Genomic DNA, 23,517 nt, shown 5'->3' with positions numbered 1-23,517 from the left:
GATGTGTAATAATGTACTGGCAACGCGCCGTGCATGCGTGTGTGTGATGTATAATAATGTACTGGGGCAGCAACCTGTGCATGTGTGTGTGTGTGTGTGATGTGATGTGTAATAATGTACTGGCAGCAAGCCGTGCGTGTGTGTGTGTGTGTGTGATGTGTAATAATGCACTGGCAACGCGCCGTGCATGCGTGTGTGTGATGTATAATAATGTACTGGGGCAGCAACCTGTGCATGCGTGCGTGTGTGTGTGTGTGTGTGTGTGATGTGTAATAACGTACTGGCAGCGAGCCGTGCGTGTGTGTGTGTGTGTGATGTGTAATAATGTACTGGCAGCGCGCCGTGCATGCGTGCGTGTGTGTGTGTGTGATGTGTAATAATGTACTGGCAGCGCGCCGTGCATGCGTGAGTGTGTGTGTGTGATGTGTAATAATGTACTGGCAGCGAGCCGTGCATGCGTGTGTGTGTGTGTGTGATGTGTAATAATGTACTGGCAGCACGTCGTGCATGCGTGTGTGTGTGTGTGTGATGTGTAATAATGTACTGGCAGCGCGCCGTGCATGCGTGGTGTGTGTGATGTGTAATAATGTACTGGCAGTGAGCCGGTGCGTGTGTGTGTGTGTGTGTGTGATGTGTAATAATGTACTGGCAGTAAGCCGTGCATGCGTGTGTGTGTGTGTGATGTGTAATAATGTACTGTCAGTGAGCCGTGCGTGTGTGTGTGTGGGTGTGTGTGAGATGTGTAATAATGTACTGGCACGAGCCATGCATGCGTGTGTGTAATAATGCACTGGCAGCGCTCCGTGCATGCGTGTGTGTGTGTGATGTGTAATAATGTACTGGCAGCGAGCCGTGCGTGTGTGTGTGTGTGATGTGTAATAATGCACTGGCAGCGCGCCGTGCATGCGTGTGTGTGATGTGTAATAATGCACTGGCAGCGCGCCGTGCATGCGTGTGTGTGATGTGTAATAATGTACTAGCAGCGAGCTGTGCATGCGTGTGTGTGTGTGTGTGTGTGTGTGATGTGTAATAATTAACTGGCAGTGAGCCGTGTGTGTGTGTGATGTGTAATAATGTACTGGCAGCGAGCCGTGCGTGTGTGTTTGTGATGTGTAATAATGTACTGGCAGCGCTGTGCATGCGTGTGTTTGTGTGTGTGTGTGTGTGATGTGTAATAATGTACTGGCAGCGCGCTGTGCATGCGTGTGTGTGTGTGTGATGTGTAATAATGTACTGGCAGCGAGCCGTGCGTGTGTGTTTGTGATGTGTAATAATGTACTGGCAGCGCTGTGCATGCGTGTGTTTGTGTGTGTGTGATGTGTAATAATGTACTGGCAGCGGCGTGCATGCGTGTGTGTGTGTGTGTGATGTGTAATAATGTACTGGCAGCGCGCTGTGCATGCGTGTGTGTGTGTGTGTGTGTGTGATGTGTAATAATGTACTGGCAGCGGCGTGTGTGTGTGTGTGTGATGTGTAATAATGTACTGGCATTCTGTCAATCTGTGTGTGAGTATCTATGCGTGCACATGACCTTCGCCCTCTCACGCACCTTATTGGCCCAGGCGTCCTCGTCCCAGGACGTGAGCTGCAGCACGCGGATGATCTCATTGATCTCCGCGCTCATCTTCTCCACGGTGAAGTTCCTGTTCTTCAGGGCCTCCTCCACACCCTTCCCCTGGGACGTCCTGGTCGTGACGAAGATCTTGATGCCTGCGTTTATATCACAGCAATAAACTAAAGTCAGGTCTACTGCAAACTCAGATCTGCTGATACAGTACTAGGGTTGGGTATCGTTTTGGGTTTTTTACGGTACCGGTGGCCTAAACGGTGCCTGAGCCGATACTTAAAAAAAAAAGCCACAAAGCGACGGTGGATGACATTCAAGAATGTCTTTTAATAAAAAAATAAAAAAATGTATTCTTTAAATGTATCCATTTATTAAAGTTTAAAGTATACTTAAATATATAAATAGAAATAGATACAAAACACATTTTACAAATTACAAATTCACAGTAAGAGCTAAGCCACCTAACCCAACTACAATAGGCATAATTTAACACGAAATAACAGCTACAGCACTAATAACAGCAAGGGTGTCTGTGTTCTTATCCTACATACACAGCTTCAGTTCAGCATTATTTTGCTGAAATATGACATATTCTCTGGCTAAATATTTTGGAACGCATCGCCTCATCTCACCTTATAGACACACAGCCGCCGCAATAGCACCATATCACAGATGTATTTTTTCTTTTTTATTCAAAATATAATGTTAACTATATCATGAACTCTTCTGATATTCAAATATGTGTAAGTGAATGTGTTGTCATAATGATCATGTTAGTTGATCTATAAAGCGTGATAGGCGCCACCATGTTAGTTTGCGCCTCAGAGAATCAGATCTCACGAAATACATGAAAGTGACGCGCTGAACTGGAGAAGATGTGTATCTGATATGAATAAAACACGCAGTCAAATGATAACTGTCAGATAGGATTGTGATTGGGCTTCCAGAGCATCAGTGTGTGTTTTGCTAGTACTCATATGCATTTAAAAGTTTGAAACCAAAATAAACATGATACACACACACACGCACACACACACACACACACACACACACACACACACGCTCGCTCGCACACAGGCACGCACGCATGCTCTCTCTCACACACACACACACACACACACACGCACGCACGCACGCACGCACGCTCTCACGCACGCACGCTCTCACGCACGCACGCTCTCACGCACGCACGCTCTCACGCACGCACGCTCTCACGCACGCACGCTCTCACACACGCACGCGCGCTCTCACACACGCACGCGCGCTCTCACACAACGCACGCGCGCTCTCACGCACGCTCGCACACACGCACGCTCGCACACGCATGCTCTCACGCACGCACGCCACGCTCTCACGCGCGCGCGCTCTCACGCAAGCTCGCACACGCACGCTCGCACACACGCACGCTCTCACGCACGCACGCACGCTCTCACGCGCGCGCGCTCTCACGCAAGCTCGCACACGCACGCTCGCACACACCGCACGCACGCTCGCACACGCACGCTCGCTCACGCACGCACACGCGCTCTCCCACACACACACATTTACGCTCACACACATACACGCTCACACACACACTCGCTCACACACACACTCTCTCACATACACGCGCTCTCACACACGCGGTCTCTCACACACACACGCTCTTTTTGATAATTTTCGACAGACTCCAAGCGTTTGAACAGTAGAGTATATTGTGCACTATGTATGAAAAGCGTATTAGAGGCGCTCTCGCTCAAGGAGGTCAGAGGTCAGACCTGAGATGAGCACGGGCAGCAGCTCCTTCACGGTGTTCATGGAGTTGACCAGCATGACCCTGTGCTCCTGATGGGTTAACTCCTGCTGCCGCTCATCAATCATCTTGGCCATCTTCGTCATGCCTGCGGACGCAGAAATACAGACACGTTCATCTGGTCAACTGGGAGGGATTAACTGATTAAAGGGTTAGTTCACCAAAAAATGAAATGTCTGTCATTAACTCCTCACCATATATTCGTTCCATTTACATTTAATCGTTTAGCAGACGCTTTTATCCAAAGCGACTTACAAAAAATGGGAACACACCCATAAGACCTCCGTTCATCTTCACACACAGTTTAAGATATTTTATATTTAGTCCGAGAGCGTATGCAAGTGTATGCACACTATACTGTCCATGTCCAGAAAGGGAATAAAAACATCATCACAGTAGTCCATATGAGACATCAGTGGGTTAATTAGAGTCTCTTGAAGCATCAGAAATACATTTGGGTCCAAAAATAACAAAAACTACGACTTTATTCAGCATTGGCTTCTCTTCTGGGTGTGTGTTCAGTCCGCTGCTGACGTTATCTGGTGCGCGAGCTTCATTTATTGTCTGAGGGAGACTGCGGAGTCGCGAAACGCGGATTGGAAACAAACGCGATAGAGAAGCCAATGCTGAATAAAGTCGTAGTTTTTGATATTTTTTGGAGCAAAATGTATTTTCGACTCCTCAAGAGACTCTAATTAACCCACTGATGTCTCATATGGACTACTGTGATGATGTTTTTATTCCCTTTCTGGACATGGACGGTATAAATGGTAAATGGACTGCATTTATATAGCGCTTTTAACAGACCCTATGGCCATCCAAAGCGTTTACATTTTGCCTCACATTCACCCATTCATACACCGACGGCGCTGTCAGCCATGTAAGGCGCCATCCAGCTCGTCGGGAGCAGCTGGGGTTAGGTGTCTTGCTCATGGACACCTCGACACTTGGTCAGGTGGAACCGGAGATCGAACCACCAACCTTCCGGTTTGTAGACAACCTACATGAACCACTGAGCCACTGCCGTCCGTATAGTGTGCATACACTTGCATACGCTCTCGGACTAAATATAAAATATCTTAAACTGTGTCTAAAGGCGGGCGTTACACTGTGCGAATTCGGACGCTCGGGAGGTCGTGAGATATTGCAGATGCTACGAGTCATTTAATTTGCTCATCAAATCAGCTGGTACACGGCACGACTGCTTGCACCACGAGCCGGCCGCGATCACACAAGCTTTCGTGTTAAAAACAGACACCGGAGCTCTCAATGTTGCTGCTATAGCTTCAGATACAAAAAAAATAAAGAAAAAAAAGTGTGCAAATGATTTGTTGAAAAGCAGAGAACAGTAGCCATTCCTTTCAACCAAAACAACCAGAGGAAAGGTACGTGTGAGAGAGAGAGAGAGAGAGATGAGAGAGAGAGAGAGAGAGAGAGAGAGAGAGTGTGTGTGTGTGTGTGTGTGAACGCTGTATCTTGCAGCCACTGAGCTAATAATACTCATAGATTGAGCCTATGTGACGTGCTTGTGCATGATTTGGCAATAGGGGACAGCTGGTAAAAATCGGGCCGACTCCCCGAACTTTTTAAACATGTTTAAAAATTATCGTAAGATCGGGAGGTGCTCTTAACGTGTTCGGCTCATCTTGTATCACACGGTGCGACCCGCGACCATACGAGCATCCACGCGAATCGACGTCCACGCGATTTCTCCCGAGAAAAAAAAAATCGTCCGCGAGTTCGTACGACAGCAAAAACCGCACTGTGTACGCCTGCCTTTACGGGTGTGGAACGACATTAGGGGGAGGAGTTAATGACATACATTTCATTTTTGGGTGAACTAACCCTTTAATACACTGCACGAGACTACTTTCATCACATCACACTGAGAAACCAAATCTCATTGGGTTAAAATCATGCTCCACATAAAACATGACTCGTGTGTTTAATGTTAAAATCCTCGCTGCCGTCCTGACCTGGTCCCAGGTTTTGGTGTAAGTGATCAGATCTTCCATGGACTCCACCACCTCAGCCACGGTCAGATACTCCAGGATCCCTTTACACACACGGATGATTTTACGGACCTGAGGCCAGGAAAGAGATCGTGTCAGTATGGACGCACCGACTCAAACAAATTAAACGGCTTTAAATGCATCATGCCTCGGCCTCGTCGAATGTCAGCAGCAGGTCCGAGGTGCCGGAGAGGATCCCGCGGGAGCCGTCGATCAGATAATCTCTGGCTTGGACCGAATACGGGTCAGCTTTTAACATCTGAGCGGCCTGCACCAGTTTAGTGCACGCGTTCTCAACCCTATAGAGAAGAGAGAGAGAGAGAGAGAGAGAGAGAGAGAGAGAGAGAGAGAGAGAGAGAGAGAGAGAGAGAGAGAGAGAGAGAGAGAGAGAGAGAGAGAGAGAGAAAGAGAGAGAGAGAGAGAGAGAGAGAGAGAGTTTTGAGTTTTTCACAACAACTTTAATTTCTCACAGCTTCACATTGTAACTGTTACATTCTAATCACACTCTTATCACATACTTATTGCAATGCCAAATCAAAAAACAACATTCCATCCACAACTGTGCAAATAGCTTCGTTATGTCCCCACCTTTGCACCTTTGAAATTTTGACTGGAGAAGTTGTCACCAAATTAAGAAACATTAACTTGAGTATATTAAACAAATTCATTAATCTTAAACATTCTAAAAAGCAGAGAAAAATCGTTTCCCTTATTTTACAGAAAGGACATTCATCAGACACATTGGAATTAATAACATTCACAAATGCATTAACAGCAACTGTGCCGTGCAATATCTTCCATTGAAGATCACCAGTGTGCTTTTTCTAATGGTGACTTATAAAGAATTCTCCATACAGGTTTAACATCATCTTCCAACCCCATTTTTCTCTCCACACTGTATCCTTTCGTTCTTTAAGAATTGTTTTATTAAAACCTTTACACAGCATTTATATAACACTTTCCTTTGAACATCTTGAAAATTCAAATTCTCCAGACTTTTCAAATCCAACAAAACGCCACTTAACCCTTTAAATCAGGAGTAATTAACATTATTGGAAATGGATCTGTAGTAGTATAAACCACTTTACCGTTATAATATTCTTTCAACAATATTTTTTCTTCTACTGACAACCTTTGCATTAATAAATCTAACACTTTTCCAACTTGTCTGACAGATTGAATTCCCAAATGAGATGCCACCGCTTGAGCATTACATAGCTCAGGACCACCAATGTCCATTAAATGACGTAACTTTAATGTTTTGGATAAACACAGTATTTGAGATAGTCCTGGTGTGGCTTCGCAAGTCACATCCAACCTCGCTCCATGAAACAAGAGGGAACACTTTTTCACTAAATATTTTACTAAATATTTCCCTTTTTCACTAAATATTTTACTAAATATTATACTAAATATTTCACTTTTTCCACTAAATATTTTACTAAATATTATACAAGCTATTTTACCTTTTCACTAAATATTTCACTAAATATTATACTTAATATTTCCCTTTTTCACTAAATTATTTCCCTTTTTCACTAAATATTTTACTAGATATTATACTTAATATTTCACTTTTTCACTAAATATTTTACTAGATATTATACTTAATATTTCACTTTTTCACTAAATATTTTACTAAATATTATACTTAATATTTCACTTTTTCACTAAATATTTTACTAAATATTTCACTTTTTCCACTAAATATTTTACTTAATATATACAAGCTATTTTACCTTTTCACTAAATATTTTACTAAATATTATACTTAATATTTCACTTTTTCACTAAATATTTTTACTAAATATTTCACTTTTTTTTTATATTTTCCTAAATATTATACCAAATATTTCACATTTTTCACTAAATATTTTACTAAATATTATACTAAATATTTCACTTTTCCACTAAATATTTTACTAAATATTATACTAAATATTTCACTTTTTCCACTAAATATTTTACTAAATATTATACTAAATATTTCACTTTTTCACAAAATATTTACTAAATATTATACAAGCTATTTTACTTTTTCACTAAATATTTTACTAAATATTATACTAAATATTTTAGTTAATCACTAAACATTTTACGTTTTTCCTAAATATTATACTAAATATTTTACCTTTTACAGAATATCTCTACATTTAATTACAATCTCTCTCTCTCACACACACGCATGTCCTATTCATCTATCCAACTGTCATCAGGAGGGTTATGTTGTTGCAGGATGGAGACTGGTGTCATATTTCTCTGTGACAGACTGCAGCTGTGTGTGTGTGTGTGTGTGTTGCAGGAGAGCAAGGTCACGAATACGTGCATGTGTGTGTGTGTGGGGGAGATGAAGGCTACAGTAATGCATGTGAATGTTAATCAGCATTAATGCATCAGGCCAGGCCACACACGAACAGAAACTATATTTAGTGGGGAGACATACAGTAGGTTGTTCATTATGTGTGTGTCAGTGTTTCCAGTAATTCATACGTTCTCCCTGAGCTCAGCAGAATGAACTCATGTGTGACTCACAGCTTCAGGATCAAGCGTCTCGTCTCCATCTGTGACAGAAGCTAAAGCCTTCTGGACTCATGCAGCTTATCATTATTGTAAATAAATCATGTTTGAGTAACAATTGACTCAATGTCTGAGTAAACAGCCGACACACACTCACGTAAACAGCATATCTGTGGGCTTTGAGATGAACAAGAACAAACTCGTAAGAATAAACCTCTGTGAGCCAGAACTGCTGGTTCATGGCTCAGGGTTTGATGTGTTAAATCAGAAAGATTTAAGATTTTTAGCTATTTCCTGTTTTATTTTATTTAGCTATTCCCTAAACAACACTGTGAAAGGACTGAAGACACAGATCTGTGTGTATGTGTGTCTTTAAATTTTCTGTTCTGCATTCCTAAGGGAGGTTCACACACTGACAGTGATTTGCAGAGGTAAATCGACCACAGGCCATTCGTTTTCAATGAGAGTTGGCGATTTGAAGAGACATGAGCGCCACAGACTGAGTTACTGCAAGAAGTCGAGACTCGTTGTTTTAGATGAATCATTTAACTGAAGCATGCATTAATTTTACAGAATCTCTGTGTGAATTGAACTGATTCAGTTGAATGAAATGAATGAATCAAACTGATTCGGTTCAACTCACTGACTCGATCTGTTCGCAGCACTTAACATCCCACTGGAGAGGAAGATTATCAGTATTCATTTCAGAAATTGAAATCTCCAGTCCCCATTTCATAACTGCAAAAGGATGAATGTCTCATTTTGTGTTCGACATGGTTAATGGCATTATTAGGTGAATTATGCCTTTAAGTTGCTCAAAATCTTTATGCAAATGAGCAGTGATGTGTTGCAACCAATGAGAGCGCAGATATGCATGATCAGGTTGGTTGCATGTCGCCTCAAGTCGTCAATTTTTAGTGGGTGTAAATTGATTACAATGCGAACATCCCATCAGACTAAGATCTGTTTTCTATAACTCCAGGTTTTGTGTGCATTATGAGTCAATAACACATGTGAAAGAGCTCCCATGATCCTCTCAGGAGGTGTAGTTGTGTTTGCTCATGAGCGCAGCTGCTCCAGCACGTCCACACCTGATTTATTAGTCATCACACCTGCATTAGAGCACTTCCTCCCTCACCACACACACACACACACACACACACACACACACACACACGCACGCATGCAAACACACACACACACACACACACACACACACACACAATAGAGTCAGCTGGAACACATGACGTTGCATTACTGTTTGAGCTTGAGGAACATTTAAACGTTTAAAAATGCAGAAGAAATGTAAAGTTTTGACGGACAGACTTTCATTTCAAACCAAAGGCTAATGCAGACACATGTACAGCCATCCAGCTCTAATATTCTCTCACACACACACACACTCCATGACCTTTATCTTCAACAGAGGGAGTGTGATTGAGTGTGTGCGTGTGTGAGGGAGTGTGTGAGTACACGATTATTAGTGTGCAAGTGTGTGTGTGCAGGCATGCAAAGGTGTGTGTGTGTGTGTGTGTGTGTGTGAGCATGTGTGCAAGTGTGCTAGTGTGCAATTATGAATGTGCGAATGTGTGTGCAAGTGTGTGTGAGTGAGTTTGTGTGAGTGTGTGCGTGTGCAAGTGTGTATGTGAGTAAGTGTGTGTGTGTGCGCTAGTGTGCGATTGGGTATGCGAGCGTGTGTGAGTGAGTTTGTGTGAGTGTGTGCGTGTGCAAGTGTGTATATGAGTAAGTGTGTGTGTGTGTGCTAGTGTGCGATTGGGTATGCGAGTGTGTGTGCAAGTGAGTGTGTGAGTGCAATGTGCAAGTGGCCGATTATGAATGTGCGTTTGTGTGTGTGCAAGTGAGTGTGTGAGTGCAATGTGCAAGTGGCCGATTATGAATGTGCGTTTGTGTGTGTGCAAGTGTGTGTGTATGAGTGTGCGATTGGGTGTGCGAGTATGTGATTGTGTGTGTGTGTGTGCGAGTGTGTGTATGCGACTGTGTGTGAGTATGTGACTGTATTTGTGTGCGTGTGAGTGAGTGTGTGAGTGTGTGCGTGTGAGTCTTACTTGATAAAGGCAGGTGGCATGTCTCTCCTCATGATGGCATCTTCAGTGGTCTGAACAGTCTCTTTGCCAACCTGCATTGAACAAACACACACAACACACTTAATAAATACATGTTTATTCCACACTGTACACACACACACAACATATCACAACACACACTCAAACACAAATCATAAATATATCATCAATCTTGGTAAGTTTGATTCATTTCAGCAAAAGAGTTGAAAATGTTCGTTTAAATGAAGCGATTCGGCTCAATGATTCAATGATTCAATTCCGTCATGACTCAGGCTGCATCGCTTGTTTCATATATTTAAAATGTATATATTGCCAATTATCACCATTAGTGGATAGCATGCCTTGATCATTTTATCAAGATGTTAACTGTGTTTTTGCTCTTATATCAAATACTTTGAACTCTCTGTTCATTTGCTATAGGAAAAACACACACAACTTAAGAGACAAAACCAGCTCAGGAAACTCTGCGCCGTGAGTCAGACGAGACCCACCGCTAATCCCGGCTCATTCCAGCATCGCAGTTTTGGGAGTCAGTATTTATTTCAGATAATGACACACACACACGCACGCGCACACTACTTCAGTCATCTCAATGACTTCATGTTTGGTTCCTCTCCAGCATCGCCGGCCTGGCCACGTTCAACATCTTTCTCCAAAAATAAGTTCACTGACGTTATTATAATATGATGCAACTCATCATATTGATTAAACTGCAGCATATAAATTACAAATGTATATTAAAGTCAACTAGAAACAGCATTCGCAACCCATTTACTTCTGTTCTGTGATGTAAATCGGGGATGTTTCTGTGATATTCTGGTCTGTAGATACGCTTCATTTCCCTTTTCCAGTGTGTGTCTGCAGCACAACGGCTCTTTATATAAGAGCTTTATTCAAATCACTAACACTAAATGTGAATAATATTAACAGTAATGTGTGCATGGCAATCAGTCGCCACTAATACACACTTCTCAGTCGCAGGCTTCATGTTCAGTGGGTGACGTCAGATCAGATTCAAAGCACATTTCTCTGTTTTCCACTCACTCTCTCTCTCTGTTTCCTCACACAAGAGATCAGTGTGTGTTCCTCTAATACGAGCCGTTTGGCTAAAATAGAAACGGCCTGCCAGAGACACTACAGACATTCCAGCCGTTTGTGTTTAAACAGGAGGAGTGATCGAACACAGTCACACACACACACACACACACTGCCCCTAAACCTACCCATCACAGGAAACATCCTGCATTTTTACATTTTCATAAAAAACATAATTTAGTATGTTAATAAATCCATTTACATTGTCCCCACAATGTAATATAAACAAGTACACACACACACACACACACACACACACACACACACACACACACACACACACACACACACACACACACACACACACAGTAAAAAACTATATATTCAATAAGTTATGACAATATATGTATTTACATTGTTTTAACTCATCAAAATAAGTTAAGAAACATTAAACTTGTTTTTGTTAGTTATACAATATGTAACTCATTTTTTAAAGTCAGTTTAACATAATTTAAGTCGAAATAACTTAAACATCCAAGTCGATTGTACTGCAAAAGTTCAAAATTTGCCCTTTTTTTTACAGTGCACACACACACACACACACACACACACACACACACACACACACACACACACACACACACACACACACACACACACACACACACACACACACGCTGCTGACAGATGAGAACAAGTTTAGTCAAATCCTGTTATAAAGAGATCACAAGGTCAAAGTTGCATTGTTTATTATTATTTAATTTTTATATTCAGCAAATAAGTGGCAAATGAAATGAAACGTTTACAAACATTGATTTATAAAGATGTATTTTAGTTCCCCTCAGTCCTCAAGATGTAAAACCAACAAAACAGAACAGCAATGAAAATAAAAAATACATAAATTAGTGCCATTCATTAGACACACCGAGCTTAAATGAAATAAATAAAATCACACCGAACTGATTTGAAGTGAAACTGAAACTATCAGCATGTGGGGAATGCACTAAACTGCACACACACCTCTCATTCGCAACAATCCAGACCAAAGGTGTGCACTTTTTGTGCATGTTTGACATTAATTACAATAGAAGTCTCTTTGGAAGCAATCGTGGGACTTCAGACGACTCAAAATAAAGTGCATGAGTCATGTGAACTACTTTCATGGGGCTTTTTTTACCACAGCCTCAATCGTTATTACGACACTTAAAACATCCTCTTTAGTGTTCCAGTGAAAAAGGAGAGTAACACGTGTCAAAGAGCGAATTCACTTCAAGGCCCTAAGCATCGTGTAACACCGGAACAACAGTAGGTCTGAGAAGCATTCAGGCTGAAATGATGATCACTGATGATGAAGTCACTTCCTTTAACACACATTATAACCCTGTGTCAGCTTCAAACACACTTCAGTCACACATTCAGCCCATTCACAGCCGCTGATAAAAGAGTCGATGGAGAGATCTGATGGAAATGTGAGGAAGCTCCGCTCGGGTTCGGCTAACAGACGCTTCTTTGTACCCGCGTCTCAATGCTCTACACACACGCTGAGAACAGCTCTCAGAGTTTAAGTGCTCACACACACTGTCTCTTGTGCTCAGCTCTATTAAATAAGACAATCCTCCACAAGCATCTTAATTGAAAGTTTTGTTGAGTTATCACAGCACTGAATGCCATGAAAATACTCGCCTTTAGAGTAAAAAGAGACTAGTGGAAACTCTTGGAAAAATTGCTGAAATGTCACTTAAATCAGATTATGGCTATAAAACATTTCATGAAATAACTAAATAATTATGTTTCCATCCAGCTATTATTATGCAAACTTTGGGATGTCACATTAAAAAACTCAATGGATGGAAATGCATCCGATTAAAAGACGTGCATAAACTACAGCGGACTATGTGCAACAAAAGAGGATGTGATTGGATAATGACCAGCCGACCAATCGCATCGCAGCATCTCAAATGATGCTGAAGTCTGCCATCAGAATGATTTCCGATCTCTATTGCGTTTCATCTGCTGATCTGACTCATCTCGTTTACTGTACGAAAGAAGAGTCACAGTTTCTTCCCTGAACGCAGCAACTTCCATCTTTATTACAGATATTTTGCACCAATTTCCCAAGAAGTAACGTAGAACACATGGGATTGAAACACTGCTTTATTCCCCAATGTTTTATGCATGAAGGAAACATAGCTAGTGAGAACAGTAAGATGGGCGGTGTTGATATATTGAACGTTTATTGAGTGAGGATGTGCAAAAATCAGGGTTGCAATAACAGCCTCAGCTCTTCTGGGAAGGCTTTCCTCAAGGTTTAGGAGTGTGTTTATGGGGATTTTTGCCCATTCTTCTAGAAGCTCATTTGTGAGGTCAGGCACTGATGTTGGACGAGAAGGCCTGGCTCTCAGTCTCCGCTCTAATTCATCCCAAAGCTGTTCTATCGGGTTGAGCTCAGGACTCTGTGCAGGCCAGTCAAGTTCCTCCATACCAAACTCCTCATCCATGTCTTTATGGACCAACGCTTTGTGCACTGGAGCGCCACAAAGTTGGGACCAAAATGTCTTTGTATGCTAAAGCGTTAAAGGGATAGTAAACCCAAAAATGAAAACTCTGTCAGCATTTATTCTCCATCATGTTGTTCCAAACCTGTATGAGTTTCTTTCTTCTGCTGAACACAAAAGAACATATTTGGAAGAATGTTTGTAATGAAGCAGATAGAGCAACCATTCACTACCATAGTATTTTTTCTCTCTACTATGGTAGTGAATGGTTTGTTTCATCTGCTTGGTTACAAATGAATATGTTATTTTGTGTTCAGCAGAAGAAAAACTCATACAGGTTTGGAACAACATGAGGGAGAGTAAATGAAGACAGAATTTTCATTTTTGGGTGAACTATCCCTTTAAGAGTTCCTTTCACTGAAACTAAGAGAACAAATCTCCAGTGGCAGCGTGCTTTACTCAACGCTTTGCATTGCTCTTGGTGATGTAAGGCTTGGATGAGCTGCTCGGCCATGGAAACCCATTCCATGAAGCTCTCTACGCTGTTCTTGAGCTCATCTGAAGGCCACAGAAGTCTGGAGCTGTTGACTCGCTTGAGTTCACTGAGCTCCTGAGAGCGACTCAAATGTCATTGCGATTCCTGTCTTCTACAGAATCATATATCGTCTGTCTTAAATTTGTTTTATAGTCAAGGCAATTTCTTTATGGAGCAAATAAATGGGATTATGACGTCTTGAACACAAGCGTTGTGCTTTATGACATTGTGATGCATGTGCATCGTATGATGAAATCAAGACACACTACAGAAAAACATAAGACATAATCAATCCAACCATTTCAATCTCTACAGGGTTTGTAAACCCTTTTAATTAACCTCATAAACCACAGCCATATCCAACAAAAGCAATAACATATCTGGCACGCAAACAGCCCAACAACACTGTGCGATTGATATAAAACTGTTGTGCATGGATGAAGTTCAGCAGGCACAGTTTCTTAGGCTGAAGGGTTATTTAGGAACACATTATCTCAGTGTGTAATTAAAGTGCTTTGGCTGATGATAAACGTTCCCTTCAGTGTGCACTGGCTGAATGGAGAGAGACGTATATCTCTCCGGCCCGGGACACACAATCACTGCAAACGTCCATCAACCTCACCGGCTCCACACAGGCCTTACTGAGGAATGGAGAAGAGAGTGAATAAAAACCTCCTTTTCTCTCGGCCCGTCTCTTACCGGAACATCTGTTGGAACATTATAATCCCGAGACAAAGCCAAAGCTTCCGGACGTGCCGAGTTTCCTCGTCCAGAGCGCACCATCCCCCCTCCATCCATTAGTTTGAGACATGAGCTGAAGAAACGTCCCGGACTGAAAACTTCCTCGGATCATTTCACAGTCAGACAAAGACAATTTGGAGAAAGTAAACATTCCCATTCCTCATTCAAAACATTCAGTAATCACGTACTTTTGGACATCCTGAAATAATAGATTGCTTCGAAATCTCTTAGAAAAGTAAGATATGATCTGCAGTCTCTTTCATTAATGTTACTGTTCATTACTGTTTAAGGCAAAAACCATTGGTTTTCATGCATTGGTCAATTTTAAGATTTCAGACAACTTGGCTTCTCATAACCTTTCAGACTAGTGGATGCACCGATATAAGAAATTTTTGGCTAATTACATTAAAAACTGGACAATAACAATGAACATATATCGGCCTATATGCTTGCTGATATATTGCGCATCCTTAGTGGAAAGAAAACTTAAAGGGGGGGTGAAATGCTGTTTCACGCATACTGATCTTTTTACACTGTTAAAGACTTGGAATCCCATACTAAACATAGACAAAGTTTCAAAAGTTAAGGTGGACGTTTGATGGGAGTATTTCTTTGTCAAAAATACTACTTCCGGTTAGTCATAAGTTTCGGCAAGTTTTTTTCGATCATGGGTCCACTTTGACGTTAATGGGGGCGGAATTTCCTTGTATGGGCCTTACGGACAATTCTACCGGAAGAGTGTGATAGAGAGAGAGAGGGAGAGAGCGAAAGCAACAGGCTACGCCCATCAAAGCGCTGGCTCGTAGGCTGCGCTGCACAGGTGATGTGACTTCAAGAAATTAACAATGTCACCAAAAAAGTGCGTTTTTGGTTGCCAGACCAAGACAGTCCTGTACAGATTGCCAAAAAAACCCACATTAAGGCTACAGTGGATGGAATTTGCTTTTCCGGATCAGCAACTGAGTTCCGCAAAGGTTTATATCTGTTCGCTGCATTTCGGTGCCGACTGTTTCATAAACAAGGCCCAGCTCGACGCCGGATTTTCCAATCGCCTAATGCTGAATGATGGAGCAGTCCCAACGATAAAGGTCCCAACGTTAGAACCGCGGGCGGTGAGTTAGACTGCTTCAAATGTCTGTGTTTTTGCCTATGCTCATCAAGTAGCCCAAACATGATCACGTATAGTTACTATATATAGAAATTGATCAATGGAGCATGCGATGTGTAGTGCGTGTACATTTGTTTAGCTGGCCACTATATGTGTAACTTTATGTTTGTGTATTGTAAAAGCACTCAACAATACACAAAGAGGGGGGAAATATGTTGAACTAAATAAGCGCGCTTCTTCATTCAAATGCGCTACTATTCCGTGTCTTTCTATGTAAACACTAACTTAGCCTGCCGTGCAAAACCAGTCCGCTTAATAACGTTACAATTGTCTACACAAACCACGCGTAAACACACACACACACCTGCACAACTGCACTTCCCACATGTACACCTTCAAAGACAAAAAATACGACGATATAATTCAAGTATAAATATGTAAATAACACAAGCCGCTAAGCATATTATATAGTTAGTGTATAACTTGTACCACATAGAGACGTCCTGCTCTAGTCGTCTTTGCTGCTGCTCCTGTTCAACTGCAGCCTCTGGGTCTGATTCCGGATCATAGATGTATGGCTGTATCTGATTAAAAGCCATATTTTTATTTTGAATAAAGATTTTCCCGCTGTTAGAGATGACACAGCTTTACGACGCACTCAACACAATAGCAGCGGCGCGCACACGTCATTATTTAGCTCCGCTCACACGACACGCCCCCACCCGCTCGGCTTTTTCCGGAAAGACTCGGAACAGCGCATCTTTCTTATATAATTATTAAAAAAATAAAGACTTTTCGGAGATATGCAGGATGCAATGCTACTCTATAGGTACTCAAGATTGACATGACACTGACTGAAACTGAGTGTTTCACCCCCCCTTTAAGTGTATATTTTCTTGCACTTGTGAGGAATTTCATGAAATGTTCTCTCATATCAGATGCTTTTACATTTACAGTTAGATTTCCATACGTTCTGAAGGCTTTTCCTGAGGGGTTGTTTATATATATATTATTTGTCTGATTTTGTTTCTTAAAAACATATTTCTGATTGGAAAAAAATATAGAAATACAGAAGATATAGATTAAGATTTTTCAAAATATAACAAGAAGGATGAACCTGGCATTTTCCAAAGTTCTGTTCTGGAAAGTTGAAATGCATGCAAAATAGTGCACCTAATAATCACCTCATTTGCATACTTACACCTTTCAGAAAATTTGTAATATAAAAAAAAAGTATGCAATTCTTAAAGGGTTACTTCAGCGATTAGCATATGGCTTTGTATCAGTAGAAACCCTGGAGTATATTCAAATTATTGTGCTTTCCCCTCTCATATCCCCCTGAGACAAGAGATTTATGCATTTTATTTCTGGAAAAATTCCTCCTATGACGCAAATTGACGATATTTGCATCATAGGAGGAATGTTTGGCCAAAGGCTAAAGACTACAGCCAGCAGAGGGAGCCATTTCCGCATGTTTTGAACCCGCGCATGGGGGATGGAGATCGCACTCACAGCTCAGCTCAGCTACAGGCACTCATTTAAACAGAGCTATGGTGAGCAATGTAAGTCTTTTAACTTCTCAAATTAATTTCTATGAAAGTTAATCTTGGAAAGGAAACACGTTAGACTGAACTCGCGTTGTGAATGTATGTCGCGAGTGTAGTCGCGATTACCTCAGCTGTCATCACGAGAGCTCATCAGCTCATTTATCTCACTCCTGCAGTTAGTGCTCAGTGCTGTGAGACTCGTGCGTGACTCACTCATTATATTGAACACACACGTTCAGTTTTTAATTGTAGTGTCTTCTCTAACTCAGTCACAGTAATCCAGTAGCGGGAGTGGCCTCACAGGGCAGCGAAGCATTCTGGGAATTGTAGTCTTTCATCCCCATGAGACAAAAATACATTTTCTGTCTTTTCTCAGTCTAGAAGGCCCCAAATTCAAAAATAATTTCACATTTCTACTCCATTGAGGACTCAGTTTAAATACAGATTCATCTTCCCAGCGCTGAAGTACCCCTTTAATGAAATCCATCACCTGGGGAAGTATGGCGATATTGTTTAGTTACGTTTAAACCCTGTTCTCTTGTCGTGATCATTTCTGGCTGGGTGTGAGTTTATATGAGGAGCTGTAGATAAGATGCTGAGAAAGATCATATTTCAGTCTAAAACTTCTTGCAGAAGCTTTTAGGACGTGAATCAAGTCTAAGATCTGCACTGGGATTAAAGAGCTTCATCTGGAAGATTTTGTCTTCAAGGCTGGAACAAGTGCAAACGGAAAGGAAATAAATACAGCTCCCATCTACTCTGGAGCCTGTGGACGCGGATTCTTTCATCAGAAACGAGATCTCCTAAAATAAGAAGCCGAAGAGTTCATGGCCTTCCACAGCAGTGGTATTGCCTAATAAAGCCGTATTTCTCTCAGTTCTGATAACAAACGCTTCTCTTGTAGCGATGGGTGGAGGTTTTTATCTGTGTGGTCTTGAGAAATGTTCACCCAGCGTCTGACCTTTCAGCCTCGAACAAATCATGAGCGATCCTAAATAAAACACAGAGCCGCTCCCGAGACCTCCTCACATTCGAACACTGACCACAAAATATGCACTGCATGAAAAAAGGTTCCTGCCTTCAATATTTAAGTACAATCAACTTTCATTTCGACTTAAATTACATTAAACTGACTTAAAATTAGTTGAATGTAATAGCATAAAAAATCTGTAAATTGTTTAACTTATTTTGATGAGATAAAGCAACATAAAAGCATATGTTGTCATAACTTATTGATCGTAATATTTAACAGTGTGGTAATATTTTAACTAGGGCTGTCAAGAGATAACATTTTTAATAAATTTGATTATTTCATTTTGATTAATCGCACACTTATCGTGACATTTATAATACACTGTTTATCTAACACGTTAATATAATTTAAGGGGCATAATACGCTGATTATATATATTTAATATGCTGATTCATAAGCTCCGAAGCTTCAGGAAGCTGTGTTCTGAAATCAGCCATCACTATATAATTCGTTATTTAGGTTTTTTTGCACACAAAAACTAATTCTCGTCGCTTCATAAAATGATTGTCTTGAGAGAGAAAATGTCAACAGAACGTAATAAGGGTAAGCAATTAATGACAGAATTTTCATTTTAGGGTGAACTAACCCTTTACATTTTGGGAAACCTATATACCGGCCAATCTTTAATTTGAAATTATATGGCACAATAAGATGGATGCATTTTTTTTAAACCCTACAAACATGAAAGCCCGATGGGAGGGCATCCTAAACTCACTGACTTCTGAGGTTAAAAGGTCTACAAATCTACAGTAACTACCCATTTCAATTTTAAGTATAATCAAAATTACTGTGCAAGTCACTATCATTTACATTACATTAAACTGACCTTTCCATCCAAGTTGGCATCTAAGACAATTAAATATTTGTACATTTAATTTAAAAAAATCATCAGCATCAGAATTGGACCGCGGAGCAATGGAAGAAGGTGGCCTGGTCGGATGAATCACGCTTTCTTTTACATATAAGTATTTTAATATTTAAAAATATTAATATTTAATCATAATAATTAAAATTCAAATATTTAACCCCTTAAGTGTCACCCCCTTTTTTGAAAATATACATGAAAATTCACTATCCAAACTTAAATGGTTGCAATTCAAAAATGCTTTGGAATATAGACATAAGTTTGGTCTCATTTTAAAGACGACAGTCAGCAGAGTATTGCTCAAGTGAAATCACTTCAAATTAAAGTATAAAAAAGTTATGGAAGTTTAAATGTACTGTAAATCAAATATACTGTACTAGATATTGAATATTGAATATAAATATATATGTTACAAAACAATGTGTACTCTAAAATTTTAAAATTAAAATTTGTGTTCCAAATTTGAAGTTGATATCACAAAAATTGAAGTTCCCATGAGATTTTGTTTAGGCGTTGTACCACAAATAGCCACCGGGTGTCATTGAAATTCCATTGATATTTTTTAATGCAATTTCCTGTGTCAAATGTGTATATTTTTGTGTAAATATCACAAAACAGTTTGCAGATATAGAACCATGAGACTCAGACCTTTCCGACGATATGCGTTTTGTCAAGATAAGAAAAGGTTTTTATTATAAAGTATTATAAAGTAGTTAAATAAATATGAAACATGACAACGCCACTTGGGGAGGAGCCAGCTGGAATAATTTAGACCACCATTTCCATTGTAAACACAAGGTCCGATTTTAAAACGGTTTGCACAGGATGAATCTTGAGTTCGTAAGCTTTCGAATGATATATAGTTTGTCAACATTAGATCAGGATAAATATAGGATATAATTGTTTTAAACATGCAGTGTCTAGCTAAGTATGGCTTTATTTTTAGTGTCATTTCTACCTCATTGTTATGTATTTTCATTGTGCCATATTTTTCTTCCCTTTTCAATAAAAATATATCAAAGAAAAAAAAAAAAAAACATGCAGTGTCAAATGGGCCCACCATTGGGCCAGTGACACTTAAGAGGTTAAATAATACAATAAATAAATAATACTTAAAATAAATGTTTTTGAACATAAATAATTACAAAAAATATACAAATTCCTACTCAGATGGGGAAAAAAGTCCTTATTTTAATTTACTGACAGTCACTTCGCCCAGCATCATGCAGGAGAAAATGCCATGAATCAGCAAGTCTGAGTCTCTCTGAGACATGATGAATAATTCACTAAAGTTCAATTCAGGATCAAAACTATTTCTATGAAGCGCTCTGAGCTCTGATAAGCCATCTCAAATTAAGCAGGAAATCATTTCTGACTGTCCCTGCCAAATGTAGAAAGTCCAAAAGCCTAGCAAACATAATAAACCACAAACACACAATCACTCCCAAAACTACTAAACCTAGTGAATCAGATTCAGAAAACACCACTGTCTAACGCATGCAATTTCACATGAATCAATAGAGGAAGAAGAAAAAAAGAGGAAGGAAAAATGAGAAATACGAAATAAGAAATAAGACATGGCAGAATGAAGCTTTAATATTGTGCTAAATTGAGCCTCTCGCACTATAAAGCGCTCATCTAATCTCAGATAAAGAACATTAGAAACCGCAACGGCAGAGAGATATTTAAGAAAAGAACATCCTCTGAAGAAGCGGCTGTAGAGACAGGAAGCATTAGACTGGGTGGGGTCACATTCATACCTAAATCTGAGCTCAAGCGTGATCTAACCTGAACGTGTCAGCCATTAGATAAATGAAGCAGAAGCTGCTGGGATACAGACTCAAGTCAGAACTGGAGGAACAAAAACCACCCTGCGTGTTATTTCAAGAGTCTAAAGTTAAGCCTGGACCAGAGCTAAGAATAACTGAAGAGCTGCGGGTTGTTCATGAATTTACAGTCTTTGTTTCCGTTTTAAGAAAGCACACAGGCTGTCAGACAGCTGATAGAAGCAGGATATCTGTGTGACAGATCGTGTCGTTTCCTGGGGTTAAACAGACAGGACAGACTGACTGGAGATCAGCTCTGCTGTATAATGTGATGATGAGAACAGGGGAGAAATTAATTGTGTATGTGTGTGCGTGTGTGTGTGTATTCTGATGACCTACACTGTAAAAAAACATTATATGATCAATAAGTTAAAGGAAGTGTATGTAAGATTGTAAAACTGGTACTATATCCCCCTCCTCCTGACTCGAGGTTGCCAGCTTGGCTGCAGGATCAGCAGGAATGTTTGTAGATCTGCAGCTGTGGTAACTAGAGCAGATCTGGCAACCCGGATGCCCAAACACTACTGACTTTGTGATTGGTTGATAGGTGGAGGGCGGAGCTTCAGGCCAAAACATCAACATCAGTTGAGGGCTGCAACAACAACTTTATAATGACAATATCCTGGCCGGGACTACTGTTGTCAGTGATAGAAGTGTTTGAAATGAACATGATTTCTTAATGTCTTGTCACATATCAGGGCCATTTTATGATTCATTGAAATACATTTCTTACATACAGCTCCTTTAAGAAACTTTCAACTTTTTTTTTTACAAGTTGTATAAGATTCAACCCATTTTTAAGTCAGTTTAATGCAATTTAAGTTGAAATTACTTAAACATCCAAGTTGATTGAACTTTTTTCAGTCTATATATATATACACACACATGTTTTCACTGTATAATGTGTGTGTGTGTGTGTGTGTGTGTGTGTGTGTGTGTGTGTGTGTGTGTGTGTGTGTGTGTGTGTGTGTGTGTGTGTGTGTATTAATGCTGTTAAACCGATTAATCACATTCAACATAGGTTTGTGTTTACATATTTATGTTATATTATATATATTTGTGTCTGTGTATATACACACACTTATATAATCTAGTCTATATAAATATAATAATATATATATACACACATATTGTATAACACAAACTTTTGTTAGATGCAATTAAACGCGATTAATCCTTTTGACAGCACAAATATAAATATATATATTTAATATGTTTGTATTTATATATGTGTATGTATGTATGTATGTATGTATATATATATATATATATATATATATATATATATATATATATATATATATATATATATATATATATATGTAATTTATATGCATTATATTAAATATACATATATATATATATATGTATAATTTATATGCGTTATATTAAATATACTTGCCTGGATCATATTCTGATGTCTAATATATTTATATATAAACACACACACACACACACACACACACACACACACACACACACACACATACGCACACGCACGCACGCGCACACACACACACACACACACACACACACACACACACACACACACACACACACACCTAAGAATCTACTTCTTGACTGCAAGCATGTAAAACGTATAATCTAACAAAATTTGTAGCATATAATATAACAATTGTGTTATGATATCTTGTGCATTATTTACAGATACATTCCTTTTAATGTAAATATTTGTATTTAAGTATTTGACCTAAATGGACAAAATGTTGTGTGTTCTTTCTATGATTTGCAAACCATATGCCAAGGTAAAAACCTATTCAAAGAGGGAAATAGACCTTTTTTGTGGTTTTGGTTGTGGCTGTACTAAAGGAGTGGAAGACTCGTGTGGTTTAATGCACAAGCCTCACCGAGCAGCTCTAGGTTACCTGCGGTTAGTCTGAAGAATCAATCAGCTGAATCAAATGAGAGACTGTGACCCTTCACCGAGTCACTGAGTCATTGAGAAAGACCCTCACCGAGTGTAATAAGTGCAAATCCTCAGCTAAGGACTCGTTTGATATCGTTTGATAGACGCACTGAAGGGCATGTCGTGGCACAGCGGTGCTTCAGTGGGCAGGGCGAAATCCAAGAGGAAAAAAGGCGGAACTCGGTTTGGATCAAAGCCAGAGAACTTCAGGAAACTTTCGTGGATACAATGTAACACCAAACAGCGATACTTCCATCCGGAGAGTTTAAACATCGTTTAGACGTGCATAACAGAGTAAAACACCGAGGCTCTTACCCGGACCAGGTTGCTGACAGCTGCCTGCACGGCGGCCACAGGAGCGGTGAGATCCGGGATGGCTTTCCCGTCCACCTCTCCCTCCTCATGCATGATGACCAGATGAGAGATCTGCTGA

The 23,517-nt window shown here is 40.1% G+C and overlaps 1 protein-coding gene across 1 annotated transcript in view; it reads right to left on the bottom strand.

Annotated features, from left to right (window-relative positions):
* vclb (vinculin b) overlaps positions 1 to 23,517 on the bottom strand; it is a 46,763-nt gene that overhangs the window by 23,077 nt on the left and 169 nt on the right. The window contains 7 exon segments of the mRNA XM_067429438.1: positions 1,550 to 1,710; positions 3,325 to 3,447; positions 5,336 to 5,350; positions 5,353 to 5,443; positions 5,520 to 5,670; positions 9,955 to 10,025; positions 23,400 to 23,517. The exon segment at positions 23,400 to 23,517 is cut by the window's right edge and continues 169 nt beyond it. Of these exon segments, the coding sequence (XP_067285539.1) occupies positions 1,550 to 1,710; positions 3,325 to 3,447; positions 5,336 to 5,350; positions 5,353 to 5,443; positions 5,520 to 5,670; positions 9,955 to 10,025; positions 23,400 to 23,517 (730 nt within the window).

Source organism: Pseudorasbora parva, chromosome 21, assembly GCF_024679245.1.
Source record: "Pseudorasbora parva isolate DD20220531a chromosome 21, ASM2467924v1, whole genome shotgun sequence".
Taxonomy (NCBI): domain Eukaryota; kingdom Metazoa; phylum Chordata; class Actinopteri; order Cypriniformes; family Gobionidae; genus Pseudorasbora; species Pseudorasbora parva.
This window is presented reverse-complemented; position numbering and strand designations above follow the sequence as displayed.